The following is a 20,190-nucleotide window of genomic DNA, read 5'->3' as shown; positions in this document are numbered from 1 at the left end:
CAATCTGCGTCTGCGTATTAACTGTGACGCGCCAAGGCCGACCTATCCGCCTGCGTGGGCGTGGCTAGGGCCCGCCAGCGCGCACGCGCGAGCTGCTTCACGCTGTGGTCGTCCGGTGGCCGAAGTGTCCTGCGTCCGTCATGTCGGCGTCGGTGGTGTCCGTCATCTCGCGGTTCCTGGAGGAGTACTTGAGCTCCACTCCGCAGCGGCTGAAGTTGCTGGACGCCTATCTCCTTTATATACTGCTGACAGGGGCGCTGCAGTTCGGCTACTGTCTCCTCGTGGGCACCTTCCCCTTCAACTCTTTCCTCTCCGGCTTCATCTCTTGTGTGGGCAGCTTCATTCTAGCGGGTAATGATTCTGTGTGCTCGTAGGAATGTTCCACTTTGGCGCGCAGCTCCGTCCTCACAGTGCCCTTTGGTAGTTTGTAGGTGGCCGTCGCCTGTGAAGTCACGCATGCTTTTCTTGGGATTCAGGAAACAGGCCCAGAAATGTTGTTACGTTTCTAATGCCAAACAGCTGCCTAGGAGCTGGAACTGAAGATGTTAAGAAACTCTTTTCTGGTGGTCCACCGCAATTAATAATACTTCTCTAAGGAAACCTCCTACTTCAACTTTGATGTACCTTTAATACAAGTTTAAAGTTGGTAGACCCTTAAATGAAAAAGCCAACCCTGAGCCATTTCTGTCACCTTGGCCTAATCCCCACTCCGTCCAGGGGAAGGCAGATATAGGGATGTAAATATTGGTGATTGCTTGTGATTGCTTGTCTAGTGGGTGCTGGTTTTTAGTTGCTCCCATTTATTCTCGTGATTGATGTTCCCCTGTGTTTCTCATCCCCCGAGCTCAATTTTTTATTCACACAATTTTTATATTAGCTTTTCTTTCTGGCCTTCCACATTTGGTAATCTTGTAGTTTCTTGGGATATGTTAGTACCATCAGCCAGAGTTGATACACTAACTCTTTACTGTTCACGATGATAGTAACCAACCAGGAGAAAGAGCTTTGCTGAGAACTTCTGATTTTTTTTATTTTTATTTTTGTGTCTGGTTATGGAAGTATTGAAACAGGATGGGGCTGGAAGCTGATTTTAAATAAACCTTCTCCTGTTGAAACCACCCGGTTTTCATGAGTCTCTGGGTAATTCTGGCTTCCCAGGACTACGTAGAAAAGAATGATCTGCTGGAAAGTTAGGTTTGCATGATAAAGTCAAAGAGTTTGGCTTTTCCGTTTTCTTTTTTGCAGATGGCTTCTGCTTATGCCAAGTGCTTTTTTTTTTAATCTTTCTTTTCAAAAATATTCTTTGTGGGTCTCTGTGTATATATAATGTATGGTGAAGCGTCAGTACATGTCTGCATGCATGCGTGCATATATGGAGGTCAAAGAGCAGCAGCATTCATTGGCTAGACTGGACTGGCTGGTTAACCAGAGAGCCTAAGGGGGGTGTCTTCATGTTGCGTGGGGAACTGTCTGTCCCCGCTCCTGTTCTGTCCAGATCTACAGTTATAGATGTGAATGTCACCATGCCAGGTTTTCATGGATGCTGGGCATCTGAACCATCGGGTCCTTATGCTTTGAGGCAGGCACTTAACCAACTGAGATAGCTCTTCAGCTCCCAGGCCTGTTTTTTGTGCCTGTTGAGGCTAAAATTATCAGGTTCCAGTGGGAGCTGTATGGCTTGTTATTGAATAGACTGCTTAGCGAAAGAACACTGTTAGTAGTGAGACGGTGTCGGCAGTGAGGAAATTATTAGTAGTGAGGTTGGTGTCAGTAGTGAGTAGATTTCCAAATCTTTTAGGTAACAGGCAATAGAATGAGAGAAATAAAAGTGGGCTCAAGGAAGAGAGAAGAATTTCTGATCATTCATTGTTGCTGCAGAAAGTTATCATTTGCATCCCCCACCCCCTGTGAACTCAGGGACATTTTGCCCCTGAGCTAAATCCTCAAATCTGTCCGTCCGTCCATCCATCTATCCATCCATCCATCCGTCTATCTTTTTCTGGACAGGGATTCAGTGTGTAGCCCTGGCTGGGAAGAATTGCTTGTCAGGCTGACCTTGAGCTCACAGTGACCCACGTCCCTTTACTTCCTGAGATATAAAGATGTGTGCCAGGAACCTGGCTGCCATGTTTCTTTTGGTAGCATTGAGTTTACCAAATCCAACCTCTTTTGCTAACCCAGACCATTGTCTGGTAACTTGTTTTAATGAACATTTTGAAATTTGAATGTTTAGCCTTTGTTCCTATTGTTGAGACAGGAAATCTTATACCTGCTGAAGTTTTGTTTTGATTTTTTTTCCCCCTGTGTTTTTATTGGAAGACAATGGAAGGGGCAGTTTGACTGGTGAAGGGAAGTTGTAGGAAATCACGTTGAAGGATTTTGAAGGACCAAGTGGTGCTGAATGCTTAAACTTTGGGTGTCAGACCTATTACTATAGGAGATCATCTAAGAATTAAACACGAGAACATGGGCCAGTGAACTGTCTCAGTGGGTGAAGGTGCTTGTCACCTGAGAACACTGAGTCTGACCCATGGGACCTGCGTGATGGAGGGAGAGAACTGACCTCTGCAAGTCATCCTGACACCTCCACGTGTATACACTACACTAAGTGAATCGTGAGTGGACGTACAGACCAGCCATCCACAGCAGTTCTTTTTTGGAAGTAAAGGACAGACTTGTAAGTTGTTGCATGACTTGGAGGAGGATGCTCTTTCGCTTTGACTCTTCATCCGTGCATGGGTGCATTTGCTCTTGGAAATTGGTCAGTATGTTTTAAATAAGTTTAGAATGCTGCCGTCAAACTTTTAAAAGTCTTCTGTCTCATCATGGCTGGGCGACTTACTCAGGGTCTCAGGAGAGGGGGGGAGGTTACTGGCCGCCAGGATGAGCTTGTTCAACAGTATAGTGTCATAGGATTTTAAAGGACCTTGAGGGAGTAATTTTCCTTTCCTATTTTGTTCTCGCAGCAGACTGTTTATCTTATGGTTAGCTCTCACTCGAGGAGGGACATCTGTCGCTTCTGAGTTAACATTCCAGTGTTGGCAGCTTTCTTAGTTTCATTTTTTTACCTAACTGAAATCTGCTCATTTCAAGTACTGGTAAGTGGGAAGTAGTTCAGTCTGTCCTTAAAATGAGTATGGCTAAAAATAAGTCTTACTAGGCAAGTTTTCCATCACTGAGCTTCATCCCTAGCCGGTGAGATTATTGTTTTAAGTCACTTTGCAACTTCGCTCCCTCGGTTCTCAGACTTAAGAAAATGGTTTTGCCTTTTGAGAAAAAGAGTTTGTAAGATAGCTTAGTGGGTTAGTGTGCTTGCAGAGCAAGCATGAAGATCTGAGTTCAGATTCTCAGCTCCTGAGTCAAAAGCCAGGCATGGCTACATATGCCTGTAACCCCAGGGCAGGGGGCAGGACAGAATCAAGTGGATTGCTGAGTCTTGTTGACTGCCAGCTCAGGTTCAGTGAGAGACCCTGTCTCAAAGGGTGAGAGAGAGAGCAGGACACTCAGTGGCCTCTGGTCTTTGAACGTATGCACACAGGCATGTGCATCTACACACATGTACATACACTACACACACACACACACCACATCCATACACTTAATATGCACACGCCCGCACACACACAAACAATAAATTTAAGACATTTACAAAACAAAGTTTTAGTACTCCCAGTTAAGAAATCCCAAAGGAATTTGAATTTGAGAAACAAGGAGTCTAATCCAGAGTATTTTCTGTCTTAAGGGAGTCACTGGCTTATGTGGACTACTGAGGGAGTCTGGCTACTTGAGGGAGTGTCTGTTAGATTTGTGGACCCCTCTTAGCTGCTATCCAGGAGATGGGAAATTTGCCAACCTCATGGCTGATTGTCCTGTTTGTAAATGTCCTATCCATCACTACTTTTTATTCTCGGTACCTCAGGCTGCGTCCTGACTGTGCAGCCTCTGGTATCTCGTTTAGCTTGATCTGACTTACCAGCCTGATTGTGTTGCTTAACCACATTTGTCTGTGGTTCCCAGAGTAGAATTGTTTTTATTTTGTTTGTTTTTTATGACACATAAGCTCTTTTGGGAGCCGGCCTCATTGATTCCTTCCTCTCCATCTCAGCCTCTGCCCTTTATGCTCCAGTATCGGGAAGTTACTTACCGTTCCATGAGCACTGATGTCAGGCTCCTGTGCCTTCATTTGGCTCTCTTTCCCTCTCAGTTCAATGCTTCCCCCCTGTGGAGAACCTTTGCTGACCTCCCAGCCGACCCAGGGCTCTGTGTCCTTGCTTCACTCTGTGTCTGTGGGGGATGGGGGTGGAGCTAAGGAAGAAGAGAGATGGGGCTTTTCCACCAGGCTGCATGTGCTGTGCTTGTCTGCCCTCTGGAAGGCGAGAGCAGGTGCTTCCACACCTGCATCCTTGGTTAGCACTGTGCGTGTTAAATTGTGGCCTGTGTCTTAATTTAAGGAACATGGGGTGCTGTTTGCCAGACTCTGCTCGGGTGCTGCATATTCACCTGTGAGGAGCACAGATGTGGCCCCTGCTCTTATGGTCTGAAGGGATTGGAGGCAGTAGATGAAGTGGCGCTGGTGAGGATGGGAGCAGCTGGGTGCCCAGTGGTCCTGCAGTGTCCCTAGTGTGTTCACTTTCCCAAAATGTGCTTCGTAACCTCTCACACTTTTCTCCATTCCTTTGGCTGTATTCACGGTTTATTTTAGTTTTCACTAGCAGAGTGAACGTGGCCAGGAGCCCCTTCATCTTCCATTGAATCTCAGCAGCCCGCCTGCCCCATGCCTGTGTTCTCTGCGTCCCACTGGGGTGTCATGTCCCTAACACATCAGCTGCCAGCTCCTCCGCTTACTCAGGGGCGCTTGTGTCCTCTTGTTGGCCGGATGACTTCTGCAGTTATCTCTTTGTTCAACATCATGGATTTTCTCTCTATTGGATCATTCTTATCTGTTAAACATGCTCTAATGTTTAATTTGAAAAAGTTGAACCAGGCATGGTGGTTCACACTTTAATCCTAGTGCTTGGGAGGCTGAGACAGGAGGATCTCTGTGGGTTTGAGGCCAGCCTGGTTTACATAGTAAGTTTCAGGCCAGCTAAGGCCATGTAGAGAGACCCTGTCTAAAACAAAAGAACAAAACAAAAAATTCCCTTTAACCCCAGCCACGCCTAGCAGCCATCTGTTTCTTCTCTGTCGTCACAGAACATCCTGAAGGAATAGTTGCTGTTTCTGCCTTTCCCGCTTACTCCTCAGCGCTGCCTGGTGCGCTCTGTTCCCACCACTTCTGACCCTCTTACCGTGATGCCACATGGAGAGCATCTCCCTCACCTTACCTCACTGCTTAATGTTAGCATGTAGCTCAGCTGCCTCGTTCTTTCTGAGTGAAACTCGCTTCCCCACACTCTTGTGACTGCCTGGTCCTTGCTCTTTCTCACCTACTGCCTTTCCCTCCCCGTTGTGCTGGGTGTTTCATTTTGCATTTTTTACCATAGGTGAATTTAAGTTCCATCTATGTGCATACAATTATCTTATTTATCTTTTTAGTTTGGGCCTGTCCTCTGAGTTTCAAATTAGTAAATCCAGTTTCTGACGTCATTCCTCTTCTTGATGTCTGTCCTGTCTCTCTAGTTTATATATCCCAAATAGATCCTTCCCTGCCCCGCCATCTGCCTCTTCACTAGCAGCATAGAGTGTCAGCCTTGAGTAGATTGTTCAGCCAGATTCCAGGGGTCTCTCTTGATCCCATAATTTCTCCTGACTTTCATGTCCCAGCCAGCTTTTGACGTCTCCAGAATATTGAGTGCTTCTGTCCCTTTCATTTCTGCCCATTTTTATCTCCTTAACCTTGAGCTCTTCAGTTCCTAGGTCGTTCATCTCTAGTCCTACAAGCCATTCTTCACGTTGCCGTTCTAACCTTTAAAGAATGTGAGTCATTTATGCCACCAGCTACCCGGACCCTGCGGTGCTGTTACACTGCCCTTTAAGTGCAGACTTTCCTGAGACTTGGTCACCGATGTCTGGTGTCTCTGACTTGTTATGCCTAAGATGTGTCAAGACTGATTTTACTATCTTGATTGCTCTGTCCCAGATCTTTACATGGCTGGCTTCAAACATGGACTTTAGTAGCATCTTAAAAAGATGTCTTTCTAGTCTTCTCATCCTGCTCCATTTTCTTCTGTGTGTGCCCTGCCCAGAATGTTCTTGTTTGGTTGCTGACTTGTGACTGGAAACACGTGTGTTTGTCTCCACAGACTGTAAGTTCCATGGGAGCCAGACTCCTGGCTGGCTGGCTCTGTGCCACATCCCAGCATCTAGAAGGATGCTTGGTAAATATTGTGCTGGACAAATGAGCATGTAGGAGGTGGATGGACCAGGACTGCTGGCAGGCGCCTGCCTCGGGAGAGAGTCCGTTCCCGTCTTTGGAAGTGCTGGGAGACACTGCAGGCCCATTTCTGGAGCAAGCATGTTTTAAGCAAGCATGTTTCTTTACCTTTCTTGTGTCCAGAGCAGCTGAGGAATGTGACATGTTTAACACATGAGTAACACAGGTCCTGGAGGGGTTTTAATTCTCACGGGACAACTTATCTGTCCCTGGGCATGGTAAGTATCCTTCAGAAAACTTCCCAGGCTATTCTTGGAGGCTCCTCCGCACACCTATCTCCCACCACTTCTCAGACAGTGTCCTGCTTTGCTTTGCTGTAATAAACACTATGACCAGTATCAACCTGGGGAGGAAAGGGCTTATGTAGCTTACATGTTACAGCTCATCATCAAGGGAAGACAAAGCAGGACCATGGAGGTAGGAATTAAAGCAAAGACCGTGGAGGAATGCTGCTCGCTGACTTGCTCTTCCTGGCTTGCTCAGCTGGTTTCCTTATACAACCCAGGACCATCTGTCTGGGGGGAGGGGTTAGTATTGCCCGCAGTGGGCTGGGTCCTACCATATCAATCATCAATTAAGAAAATGCTGGAGAGATGGCTCAGCAGTTAAGAGCACTGATTGTTTTTCCAGAGGGCCCAGGTTCAATTCCTAGCATCCACATGGCTACTCAGAACTGTCTGTAACTCCACTTCTAGGGGATCTGACATGCTCTTCTGGCTTCCTGGGGCACCAGGCACACAAGTGTTGCACAGACATGCATGCAGACAAAACACCTGATAAAGTAAAATGAAAAAAAAAATTTTTTTTTTTTTTAAAGAGGAAAGAAAATGGCCCAAAGTCATACCCATAGACTATTCTGGTGGAGGCAATTCCCCAGTTGAGGTTCTCCTCTCTGAGCTGACTCTAGCTTATGCCATGTTGGCAAAAAAACAAAACAAAACAAAACACCCTCAGCTGACGTAGGCATTTTATGCATCAAATGGGGTGTTGGGAGGGCTGGAGAGATGGCTCAGCAGTTATGAGGACCCAGGTTCCATTCCCAGTACCTATATGGTGGCTCACAACCATTCTTGTGACTCCAGTTCTGGGGAATCTAATGCTGACTACTAACCTCCTTGGCACCAAGCAGACACGTGATGCATGTATATATTTGTAGGCAAGACACACATACACATAGAATAAATGTTTTTTTCAAAAATGGGGTGTTGGTCCCGATGACCTCTGAAGCACATTGGATGCTTGTGGGGTTGATTTGTGCACTGTTACTGAATTGGAGTTATGGTCATTTTAGGGTTAGATCAGCCATGGCTGTATCCACCTTCATAGAGGTGATACATAAAGGTGAACTTTCCTATTGTTCCCTTATAGGTACTCCAAACACGACCTTGTTTTTTATCCCATTGCTGTTAGTAGTTCTGTGTCTTTATCTCCTGAGTTTCCGTCAGATTGCTACCAAGTGATAGAATATTTATCATGTAAAATAAAGTTGTGAACATAACAATTATATATAAAAGCTAAGGTTTTAGAAAGAGCAATATGGGACCCAAGGCAGAGCAGTTGCTGCAGGAGCATGGGTGCTTGAGTTAGGGTCCCCAGCACTCGCCGGAAAAGCTGGGCCCCGCCACACATATCTGAAGCCCAAGCTGGGAGAAGAGGAAAAGACAGGCAGACCCTTGAAGCTCATTGGCCAGCAAACCCTGCTGAATCCATGAGCTGCAGGTTCAGTGAGAAATCCTGCCTCAAAAGTAAAGCGGGTGGACTGGGGGGAATGGCTCAGCGGTTAAGGTCACTCCCTGCTCTTCCAGAGGATCTGAGCTTGGCTCTCAGGACCCACATCCAAGGCTCGCAGCTGCCTGTAACTAAAGCTCCAGGGAATCCAATGCTCTCTTCTGGCTTCCAGGAGCACCTGGACACACGGCACACAGGCAGCGTACAGAGAAACACACACACACACACACACACACACACACACACACATGCACAAAGTAAATCTTTGAAAAAAACAATTAGGTGGGTATGAATAAGGAAGTCTCCTGAATTCAACCTCTGGTCTCCACACATGTATGTGTGCACCTATCCTTATGCACATGCACACATGAACATATACATACAATATATACAACACCACAGACACAATACAGAAAGGGCCTGGAATGAGTGAGTGCTTTTGGCGTTTCACTTAGTGAAAGTGGATAGCCTTATTGTCAGTGTATAGAGAATTTACCTCATTCTGAATAATTGCATAGGATTTCATCTCAGGTCTGTAGTATAATTATTCCCTTTGATGACTTTTGGACCATTTCCTTTTTTCCTTTTTCCTTTCACATTTATAAACATAATGTGTTTTGTTAGGCACATTCATTAGTCAAAAGATAGAAACATTTTAAATACTAAATAACATTACAGTTGCTTCCCCAGAAGGTGGTCTAACCTGACCCTTCACAGCAAGGTTTTAAGTGGTTCCCTTACTCCAGCCAGTGTCCTTTGTAAAGATCAGTGCTGTGGTGGAAGCTGTTGCTATGGTGACGAGCTCTGGAGCAGGAGTCTGACTATCCTCTCCTTTGGGTGGACTCTTCTTTGTTAATGCTGGAGTGGATGCTAGCCTGAAGCAGAAGTGATTTTTTTTATTGCAGCCGTAAAGATATTTGAATAGAGAATACTCCTGAAGCTTTTTTTCATGTCTGAATGAAGTTAGAGACTTCAGGGATACAGAAATATGGCGGGAGAGACCAATCAGGAGTCTTGTGTTGGGTCTTCTGCCATCTTTTGAAATGGATAGGCGGCCACTAGAACTTTATCAGAGATAATTATCTACAGTGAGAGGTCTGCAGGAGCAGAGGAGCAGCTGTATTTACAGTCTCTGCCGTGTATTATGCAGGCATCTTGTAGAAAGTGTTTAGTGTTTCATGGGGCTGTCATTCAGCCCAACTTTTGTTACTGCTGTATCTATAGCCCCATGTAGGTACAATTAGACACCTTTATCAGCTAGATTAAGATAGTTCTTAGGGTTGGGGGGGGATATAGCTGTGGATAAGCATAGTTTTAGCATAACTCTGATGTGTCATTTTTCCCCTTTATTTTTCCTTTAATAAATAATAGTTAAGATTGTAAAAGTGAGCCAGGCAGTGGTGGTGCACACCTTTAATCCCAGCACTCGGGAGGCAGAGGCGGAGGCAGAGGCAGATGGATTGAAGCCAGCCTGATCTACACAGCTAGTTCCAGGATGACCAAGGCTACACACACACACACACAAATCCTGTCTAGAAAAACTAAAATCAGCCAAACAAAAACCAGCAAAACATTGTAAAAGTATATAATTTAATGCATTTCCTATTTAGTTTTTGCAGTTTTATTTATTGTATGTGTGCACGCATGCTGCAAGGCTTGTTGGCAAATGCCCTCACCAGTAAGCTGTCTCGCAGCCCTATTTTTAGTTCTAGCTTCTTGAGACAGTTGTCTTATGTAGCTCAAGTTTACCTTGAACTTGCTATGGCGAAGGGTGACGTTGCATGGAACCCTTCTCCATCTGCCTGGGAAGTGCTGGGGTTATGGGCGCGCCACATCATTGCCTGGCTTGGGATTGGTTTTTAGTTTCTCTGATTTAACTACCCCAGATCAAGACAGAGAAGGCTGTTGTGCCATACAGGATCATCTCCGTCCACGAAAGATGAAAACCACCGTCTTGACTTATTTTGCCTAGTTCATTTGTTATTTCACCTTTTTAAAGACAGAATCTTCTAAAATTGTTTTTATTGAGCTATACATTTTTCTCTGCTCCCCTCCCTTCTCCCCTCCTCTTCTATCCTCTCCCATGATCCCCATGCTCCCAGTTTACTCAGGAGATCTTGTCTCTTTCTACTTCCCATACAGATTAGATCCTCTCTTAGGGTCCTCTTTGTTAAGACAGAATCTTAACTCTAGCCCAGACTGGTCTCAGACTTGTGGCAGTTCCCCCTCCCCCCAACCCTCACACCAAGTTCTGGGATTACTGGTATGTGGTTCTGTGTGTATGGAATCATCTAGCATGTACTCTTTATGTCTGGACTGAAATTCACTCAACTTGTATCTAGCAGAAGTCCCTTTCCTTGCCATATTGTACTTCTTTGTTCACATGCACTAATTGCCCTCTGTGCTGTGAACAGGTGTGAACTGTTTCTAGCTTGGTGCACATGTAGGTGTCATTCCTGTGCATGCATCGTGGGTGTGTGCATTCATTTTGGTAGAGGAGAATTGTCATGGGATGTATTTGTATATTGATTAGAAATGATTTGTTTTCTACTTCTAGATAATGACTTTGTGTTTTGTTTCTTACCCAGTTTGTCTGAGAATACAGATCAACCCCCAGAACAAGGCGGATTTCCAAGGCATCTCTCCAGAGCGGGCCTTTGCTGACTTCCTCTTTGCCAGCACTATCCTGCACCTTGTCGTCATGAACTTCGTTGGCTGAACTGCTCCCGGGTCCTTAGTCGTGGAGCTGGACCGGCAGAACGTAAGTGATAACCACAGCCCTTGTCCTGTTGGGTTGATCTTATCAGGTGGAATTAGAGGGGGCTGGCTCTGCTCCCGGTTGGAAGAGTCCCCGTGGTGCTGTGAGACGTTTGCAGATTTCCTGGAGGTTCAGTGTATGTTGTCGGCGCGATCATCAGCCTGCTGTTCTCGGCAGCCACGTCTTAGTGTCCTGCAGATCATTAAGGTACAGAGTGCAGTGTGCTAATGCAGTGTATTTTACAGTGACTGTGAAGGAAATTAACTCAAGATGTAAAACTGTCCCTTTATTTTTGTTGTTCTAGGCAGGCTTTCTCTACATAGCCCAGGCGATCTCAAGCTAGTCAGCCTCCTGCCTCAGCCTCCTTCCTGCTGGGATTACAGGTGTGCACCCAAAGATTTTTGAAGAATGATAAATTTCAGGCTTTGCTTTTACATGTGTTCCTAAAGTTTTTCCAATTTTGATTGTCGTGATGTTAGGTGTGGCCTTTGTTACCTGATAGGCATTCAGAGTAGTATGAATGAGTGACAGTTGGTAATATGTGTCCCAAACTTAAACGATAAACTTGGATTAACTTGGGAGAAGATTTGGAACCAGACTGATCATTTGCTACATCCCTGTTGGCACTGAAGCCATTTCTTCCCCCTAAACAAACTTTACAGAACTCTGGTAGAGAAACAAAAGTGGGCCTGGATCCTGTGGCAGAACTGAAACCTCTCTGCCCCCACCCTCCCAGAGTGGATGGCCTCTTCTCCACCCTCTCTCTTGCATTCGTTACTTTCCCATTGCTGTGATAGGACATCATGGCAGAGGCAGTTGTAGAAGTAAGTGGTGTTCACGCTTACAAAGGATCAGAGTATGTGATTGTAGTGGTGGGGATCATGGCAGCAGGTAGATACGGCACTGGAGCAGTAGCTGAACGCTTACATCTTGAGCCTCAAGCACGAAGCAGAGAGCTAAATGGGAATGGTGTGGGCTTTTGAACCTCAGAGCCCACCCACAGTGGCACACCTCCTCCAAGAAGGCCACACCTCCTAGTCCTAGCATTCAAACATATGGGCCTGTGGTCTGTCTGTAAGCTGTGATAAGTACTTGGATTTTTTTTCCATGCACATCAATATATGAGAAAATGGGCCCAGAGCAGTTGAGTAGCCTCTCCAGCTGCAGTTATGTGGTTGTAGAGTGGCCTCTGTCTGTTGATGCTTTGGTTGGTGCTCGTGCAGCTCACCAGGGAATGTCTGTGCTCTCTTTGTCTTTGCACTGTGAAGTTTAGTATCATTGTTTCTAGGTAGGAGAAGAGAATCTTAGAAAACAATAACCTTTTGGGGAAAGGTATCTCGGGACAACCTCTGCACACTACATGGCAGCCTGTGTTTTTGTACTAGAAGGATTGGAGCTCTGAGACAAGAATCACCAGAGTGGCGCATTGCAGAGTGCATGCAGTGCTTGACAGGGGCTGCACTTCGTGTTCTAGCAGGAACTAGTCACTCACTTGAGATGGCTCATGAGTCCCCGTTAAAACAATTCTGTTTGTTCAGGTAAAACTTTCATTTTAAGTAGTGGTAACTGGTTGGGATGCTTTAGTCACTGAAACATTGAGAATCTCTTCATCCTACCATCCTCAGACAGCTTTAGTTCTTGGAGACCTGATCTGCTCCCATCCCTCCCTCATCCCTAGTTGGTACCTGTTAAGGAATACAGAGGAAAGGAAAATGCCTTTAAAAGTGAACAGCCGAGACCTCAAAAAGTGTAAACAAAAACTAAAGAACAAAACTGGGTGTCGTAGTTATTGCTTCTATTGCTGTGAAGAGACATCATGACCACAGCAAATCTTATAAAGAAAACGTATAATTGGGGCTGGCTTATAGTTTCAGAGGTTTAGTCCTTTGTCATCATGGTAGGAAGCATAGCATTGTGCAGGCAGATGTGGTGCTGGAGAAAGAGCCGAGAGTTCTACATCTGGATCTATAGGCAGCAGGAAGTGACAGTGAGCCACTAGGCCTGGCTTGAGCTTCTGAGACCTCAAAGTCTATTCTCTCCCTCTCCCCCAGTGACACACTTTCTACAATGCCACACTCCAACAAGGCCACACCGAATAGTGCAATTTTCTTTCACACCACCACACTGGAACTTTATTTCATTTGGTAGAGTGCCCTGGGTTCAGTACCAACATTGCACAAACCAGACATAGTCGTTAGTACCAGGAGGCTAAGGCAGGAGGAGTTCAAGTTCATCCTCAGCTGCATGTCGAGTTGGAGGTCAGCTCGAGCTGTCTTAAGTAAGGGAAAGACCCGTGTAAATACATGGTCAAAATGCAGCGTGATTAGAGTGTTACCAGAGATCAGAACAGAGTGCTGGGAGAGACTGAGAAAGGGTGACTGCCTGGGAGAGGCAGTGATGAGGGAATCCCAGCTCTACGGTTACCAGTTAACTGTTTCCGTTGGGTGCCTTGAGGGTCGCTAGGAAATGGAGTCTCTGGTGTTGCCCACCTTGGGTTTATGAATACGAGGTGTAACTCTTTGGCCTTCTGTGGAGGTGTTGCAACAGCTGTGTTTTCTGATTGCTTCACCAGATTTGCTGAGGTTTTTCTAGATGAGTTACGGTATATATTTAGGAAGGAATAGAACACATTTCAAGGGTGTTCTCAAGGTTCAAAAAGACAGCAGATGATGGAAAATTATTTCCTGGCACTGCCATGATTGGAGGAGGACTTGGCTCCCAAGAACTCAGTATTTCAAAATTATGACAGAAGAGACGAAACAGCAGGCTCAGCAGAACCCATGTAGTGCAGATGATATTAACAGCTCAGGGCCACCTGCTCAGCTGGGAAGTACGGGCTCAGACTGCAGTATCAGTCTCTCTGGAGAAAAGAGGCTCCTAGGAAAGTGGAGTGGTGCTCTTCTCCGGGGTCTGCCCAGCACGCTTTCCAGAGATCTTTGATGTGACATACGCTGCCCTGGCCCACACATTTATTGTCCCATCTCTATGGCTTTAATTTAGCTGTATACTCATGGTGCCAACTATAGTTTCCAAGTGGTGTCTCAGTCTTTACACTAACTCAGAAGGTAGGATAACAAAGTAAAACAAAAGCCAAACCACTCAATGCTCTGAGAAAACACTTATTTACGAGACACTGTAGGAGCTGACTTCCTTATTCCTGTGTAATGACATGCGGGGCTGTAGGGCAGCACGTTTGAGCTAGGTTCTCATGTTGCTGCTTAGAATTTGTTTTTCTTTTTCTTTTCTTTTCTTTTTTTTTTGAGACAGGGTTTCTCTGTGTAGCCCTGGATGTCCTTGAACTTGCTCTGTAGCCAGGCTAGCCTCAAACTCAGATCTACTTGCCTCTGTCTCCCGAGTGCTGGGATTAAAGGTGTGCAGGTGTGCGCCACCATTATCCAGCAGCTGCTACCTACCATTCTTTTTTCAGTTGAGAATGCACATTTTAAAAGATCTATGATGTAACTGATTTTTAATGAATTTGAAGGTGACATTTAAAACCATACAGAGAAGGCTGATCAAAAGAAGATATCATTGGGCTGTGAAAGCCAGTGCGGTTCAGCAGAGCCGAGGAGGAGCAGAAGTTCCCACTGATGTTTTGAGTGCTTGTGCAATCTCATTTTATATTCAAATAGCCTCAGGAAGATGAGTTTGCTGTTCTCAAACTGTAGGCCAGGTACTGAGAGATCCAGAGAGCCTTGTGAGGCATCTTTTGTTTGTTTTGGCTTTAGACAGGGTCCCTTGTAGCCCAAGGTCACTTCAAACATGTCCATACTGGAAGATGACCCTGGGCTGCTGATCCTCCCTCCTCTGCCTCCCCCATACTGGGATTACAAGTATAGGCATCCCGTAGACCCAATTTCAGATTCCTTTCTTAATTTTTAAAATAGTAATTTTTTAATTTTTAATTATGTATATATGTGTACATCTATGTGGGTTTGTCATGTTAGTATCTACCCCTGCCCAGTTACCCACTGTAACACCCTATTCTGTGTTACCCCCTTGGTACAGTTCGCGCACCATTGTACCGTACGTGAGTCGGGCAAGGGCCTGGAGATTGAAAGAACACACAAGAGACCTGGGTCATTGGAAAGGAGATCAGCCGAATGCCGAATGCCCTTTATTCAACTTTGGGGAAATCCTATTATACCTAGCTGCTGTATAAGGATTTCCACCCAGGCAGGTGGGAAATTACCATACCAAAGATGAAACAATGCCCTACAGCTAGTCACCAGGCAAGGGAGAGGGAGCACAGGAACAAACAGTGTTTTAGCTGGCTGACCAAAAACTGTCCTCAAGATACACCCCAGGAGCAAGGGTAGACCCGGGCCCTACAACCCACCCCAGTTCATTTAGTACTGGCTACACATCAGTTCCTCTGGTGGGCACCAGCTCCCGTGGTATAATGGTTAAAGCTCTGAACTCTGAATCCAGCTATCTAAGTTTGTATATTGGAGGAACCTATTCCTTGAGGAAGAGACTTGGTCGGTCATCCTCATCAACTCAGACCATGAAACCCATGTAAACGGGCTGCCCATGCATGCTGCAGCATTGCCAGGGGCATCCCTTCACTTCACACTCCCCTGGAGCTGGACCACGTGTTGCAGCTACCTACCAGCCTAGATGTCACCCTCTAAGCTCTGCTGCCACCTAGTGGATGTACATTTCCTCCGCTGAGATGCTGAGAGTGTATTACAGAGTTATATTTAGGTGGAACAGCAAAAGCTAGTTCCTTCCCAGTCACAGGAGGGCAGCAGAGGCTCAGGGGAGCTGAAATGCTGACTGGCGGTCGCTTTGTATTCTGGCCAGCAGTGGGCAGTGCTGAGCTAGGAATCCTTAGCACCACCCAGGGTTGCCTTACCGGGGTCTCCCTTGTCAGTTGCCTTTATTCCAGACCATTTATTGCCTCTAACATGAATTCTTGCTGGCAATAGATCTTTGATTTTTTAGTTGATGAGTGGGTCCTGTAACCTTTTCTCAACTCCTTAGCCCCTCAGGGGCTGGAAAGTGAGATTAATTCTTTACGGTTAGTCCTGATAGTTAAAAGCATTAATTGACTTTGAATTGGAGGCTGAAGTCTTCTGTCTTTTACGTAGAGAGAGAGAGACCATCAGATGTAGTCAGATGTGGTTGTGGGCGTGGCTGTGTGCAGCCTTGACACATGGTCAGAGGACAGAGGACCACATGGAGTTGCTTCCTTCCTCCTGCCACCAGGGCCCTGGGGCTGGAACTCAGGTTGTTGGACTCAGCAGGTGTCATTGCCCACGGATTCTTCTCATTTAAATTTATTTTCAGTTTTGTGTGAGACAGTTTTGCTCTGTGGCCAAGGCTATTCTTGAACTCATGATCCACTCCTTTGTCTCCTGAGTGTGGCCTACAGGATGTCACTGGTGTACCTGACTCAGGGGATCTGTGCTAAGAATTCTGTTCCTGTCCTCATTCCCTGGGGACCCAAAGTTGTCACCCTGGTGTCTGGGCTCTCAGGTCCACACCTCTCACATCCTGCGTCTGTCACATTGCTTTAAAAGTGTCCACTCTTGTTCCTATCTGCACTGCACACCCAGGTTCCTGAGGGTGGGGATATTTTTATTTATTTTTAAAGAATTTTTTTAATGGTTTGTTTAACTTTATTTTATGTGCATTGGTGTGAAGGTGGATTTACAGACAGTTGTGAGCTGCCGTGTGGGTGCTTGGAATTGAACCCAGGTCCTCTGGAAGTCTGTGCTATCTCTCCAGCCGAGCCATCTCTCCAGCCCTGAGGGTGGGGCCCTTAAGGGTGGTGACAGGCCTCAGTTTTCCTGCCTGTACAGTGGGGGGTTTGGCCTTCATCACAGTTTCTTTTTACTAATGTTGTTTATGATGGTCACTATTTTGTGGACTCAATTTGGGCTTTGCTTTCTCTCTCTCTCTCTCTCTTCTCTCTCTCTCTCTCTCTCGACTTTGTTGCTACCACGCCCCCACATTTTTCGGCGTCATGTCTCTTCCATATGCACCTTTACATCAGTGCGTAGTTTTCTTGTGTGCCCTGTGGTGGGGGAGACAGAGCCTTGCACCTGTGTTATACCACGAGGAAACAGCCTTGGCCAAATTTCAGTTGACTTTAATCCTTGGTACTAAGTGAATTAGTGGGCACTTAAGAGTGGACACTTGGAACTTAAATGCGGGCGTTGTTCTCTAGTTTCAAGAACTTTTGAGTGATGATTTTAGATTTACACATATACATAATTATATATAGTATAATATATTATAATATATGGTACATATATCATATGTATCATAACATAATAATACATATTATATATATATTTCCTATTAAATTATGCTTGTTAAAATACTAAAGTTGCTTTCTTTATTGAATGGGAAAATTGAAGAGAAGTTCATAAGAAGACATGAACATGGAACCTTAGGTGTTTCTGCAGAGTCAGCCATCTTTACTGTGGTACAGGAGAGCTGTATGGGAATGCAGATTGGGAGACTTGACTCCGTCTACTGGCACCTTGTTCTGGGTCTGCACCACCCACAACAGTAACCACTAGTTTTGTGATCTATGTTGGTTGGTGGATATCTGAAAAGTGACTCACTAACCAAGGAAATAAATTTTAATTTCCTTCATTTTTTAATTTTTTTTTTTTTTTTTTAGACAGGCTGTTCTGAATCCTTGACTATCCTGGAACTCAATATATAGCTAAGGAAGGTCTTGAACTTGTGATCCTCCTGTCTCCACCCCCCATCTTCTGGGATTACAGACATGTGCCACCATGCCTGGTTTTATGGATGCTAAGTATCAAACCCAGGGTGTCATGTGTGCTCCGTAAGCACTCTACCTACTCAACTCCATCCTCAGCCCAACCATAGTTTCCCCTAATTTTACTAAATCTGTGTAGATGCTGGCTACTCGGTTGAACAGCACAGCTCTGGATAAAATGTCAGGGCCCTTAAGGGTGATAAGCTGTCAGGTTCTAGTTTTGTCATTTCTAAGATGAGAGGGTTAGCCTGGCTGATTTCTGGAGTGCCCTTGGTTTCCAGACGTTACGATTGGGGCCTTGTAACATGAGCGTGATCCAGACTGACCTGCTCTTGGGAGCTCTGCACAGTGGTCTCTGACTTATTGCAGCCTTGGTTTCCGTCTTAATTGGGTGATCAGAATCCAGGAAAGATGGATGTGATGGTGGCAGTTCAGGTGTCTGAGTAGAGGGCTGGCAGCAGAAGAGCATGTCCTGGAGGGAGCTCTGCCCGGCACTGATTTCACCTCTGTAGACATAGTCTTCAGTGTCCCCAGGTTTCTGCCTGGGTGAAAGACGGGACCTCCTGCACCTTTCTCGGTAGGTGTCTTCTGCTTGTGTGACTCACTGTCAGGGAGGAGGTTCTCAGGCAGTTTGTGTCGCCTTTGCTCTGTTAACAGTTGAAAGCGCTTTTCTGAGTTGTCCACCAGGCCCAGTTGTGCTGAGCTAACATTTCAGAAATCCTGAGGCCTCTGTTGTTTGAATTCCCGCCAAGTACATCTTCACTGCAAAAGGAGGGAATTGAGTTTTCTGAAAACTACTGCCAGAGATGCTTTTTTTCCTGAGCCCCTTTCCTTTTCTGTGGGCTGGCCTTGGTATCTCAGGCTCAAGTGTTTTAGTATCAGAAGGAAGTCCGCCCAGCTCGGGGCAGCAACCCAGCCATGTCTGCGGCCGTTTCCCGTCTTACCCAAAGTAACTTACTTTAAGTAAAAACGAGATCACTTCTTCTAAAGTCCTTGGCCCTCTGTGAAGTTTTGAGAAGTCTTCCTTCTGTCCTGAGTGTCCTCAGACTGGCACAAGTGCTTTGTGAGGAGTGTGGGCAGGACGGTGGTGCTGACAAGAACCAGGAGAGCTGGAGGCTGCTTTCTTCAGCTCCTCTCCTGCTGATGGAGGTGTGAGCGTTGTCTTTATAGACACTCCTCTCACACAGTGCTCGTGACAACAGTTGGCCTCGTTCTGGTTATTGTAGTCTGGCTGAAATGCTGTCTTGTGCTCAGGAGTGAATACTGTAGCTGCCTCGCGGGTTGAGAGTTTAGATGGAAGGATTTCGGACATGACATTTTACCTTTCTGCTTCTGTCTTTCAGGTTCAGAAGAATCTTGAGATGTCAGCTCGTTGAACATTGATTCTTCAGATTTGTTCTTGAGGACTCTGACTGGGTATGAAATGAGTCCCGAGAGCTCCCTTTGCTGCAAGTCCGGCTTCACAGTGCACACCTGTTAATGCGAAACCAGCCTTCCCTAAGTGTAACCTTACTTTCCAAATTAAACAGTTTTTCTGCTGCCTCACCATGCCTCCGACTGCCATATTTTCTTCTCGCACTCGTGTGCAGACTGTTTCCCTTCAGCTCCGTGTGCCCTCTTCTCACACTCGTGTGGAGACTGTTTCCCTTCAGCTCTGTGTGCTCACACTGACATGCTTCTGGAGAAAGGTGAAACGTGTGTCCTTTAGGCAGTGTAAGCCGGGTGCAAAGTGCATGCATATGCTTGTTCAAGAGTGTGTGTGTGTGTGCACACGCACACATGCTCAAGCACACACGTGAGAGAGGAGAGAAATTGAGAGGTAGAAACTGACAGTATGACTGTGTGTGCCTGTGACTTGGCGCAAGTGTCATGTGTCTGTGTGACTCTGTATGGGAGACTGTGTCCCTGTGGTGTGTGACTATGTATCTGTCTGTGGAGTGTGACTGTGGTATGTGCATGTATGTTGAAATAGCCAGGCTAGCTAAGGATAAAACAATTATATTTTATTCATTATAAGGGGAATCCAAGCACAGTGATGTCCCGTGGGAAAAGGCACAGAGAGAGCACACAGGGAGGTGCACACGTTTTACCCTGGGTCCCAGCGAATCTATGCCTTAACTAAGACCCCCACCTCTTAAAGATGATTGACTAACAACGTTCCCCATCATCTCCCCCTTTTGTCTAAACAAGAATGATCCAAACCCAATACAAAACTATATACCATAGGAACAGATATCAAGTATAAAATTACAAACAACATAGGCAATATTAAGCAAGGAACATGATAAATGTTTTAATAAGCATTCTATTTTAAGGAGTCTAAATCTTGCATAGGAAATAAGCTTGGCTAAATCATAAGAGGAAGGTAATTACGACTATCTAATCTTCAACCCCAACAAAGGCCTGAGAAGGGAAATAATATTATGGAGTGGACAGGAAGTGCAATCAAGCAGCTTTCAAAGCGAGCACAATATGACCCAGACAGTTAGCTACCTGAGCAATCACCCAAAGTCTTATTAGCAATGTTGAAGCAACCCTCTGGCTAAGGCCTAGCGTAACTGACAGACCATTTTCGGAGGCAGGGAATTT

The 20,190-nt window shown here is 45.7% G+C and overlaps 1 protein-coding gene across 1 annotated transcript; it reads left to right on the top strand.

Annotated features, from left to right (window-relative positions):
* Positions 1-83: 83 nt before the first annotated feature.
* Positions 84-19,146, top strand: Dad1 (defender against cell death 1). Its single transcript, XM_048445206.3, has 3 exons — positions 84-351; positions 10,690-10,862; positions 18,945-19,146. Exons 1-2 carry the CDS (start codon positions 141-143, stop codon positions 10,818-10,820), a joined length of 342 nt encoding a protein of 113 aa, XP_048301163.1. The 5' UTR covers positions 84-140; the 3' UTR covers positions 10,821-10,862; positions 18,945-19,146.
* Positions 19,147-20,190: the final 1,044 nt, after the last annotated feature.

The sequence above is a fragment of the Myodes glareolus genome, chromosome 12 (assembly GCF_982192425.1).
Source record: "Myodes glareolus chromosome 12, mMyoGla1.1, whole genome shotgun sequence".
Classification (NCBI taxonomy): domain Eukaryota; kingdom Metazoa; phylum Chordata; class Mammalia; order Rodentia; family Cricetidae; genus Myodes; species Myodes glareolus.
Note: the sequence above shows the minus strand (reverse complement) of the source record. Positions and strands in the feature narration are given on the sequence as shown.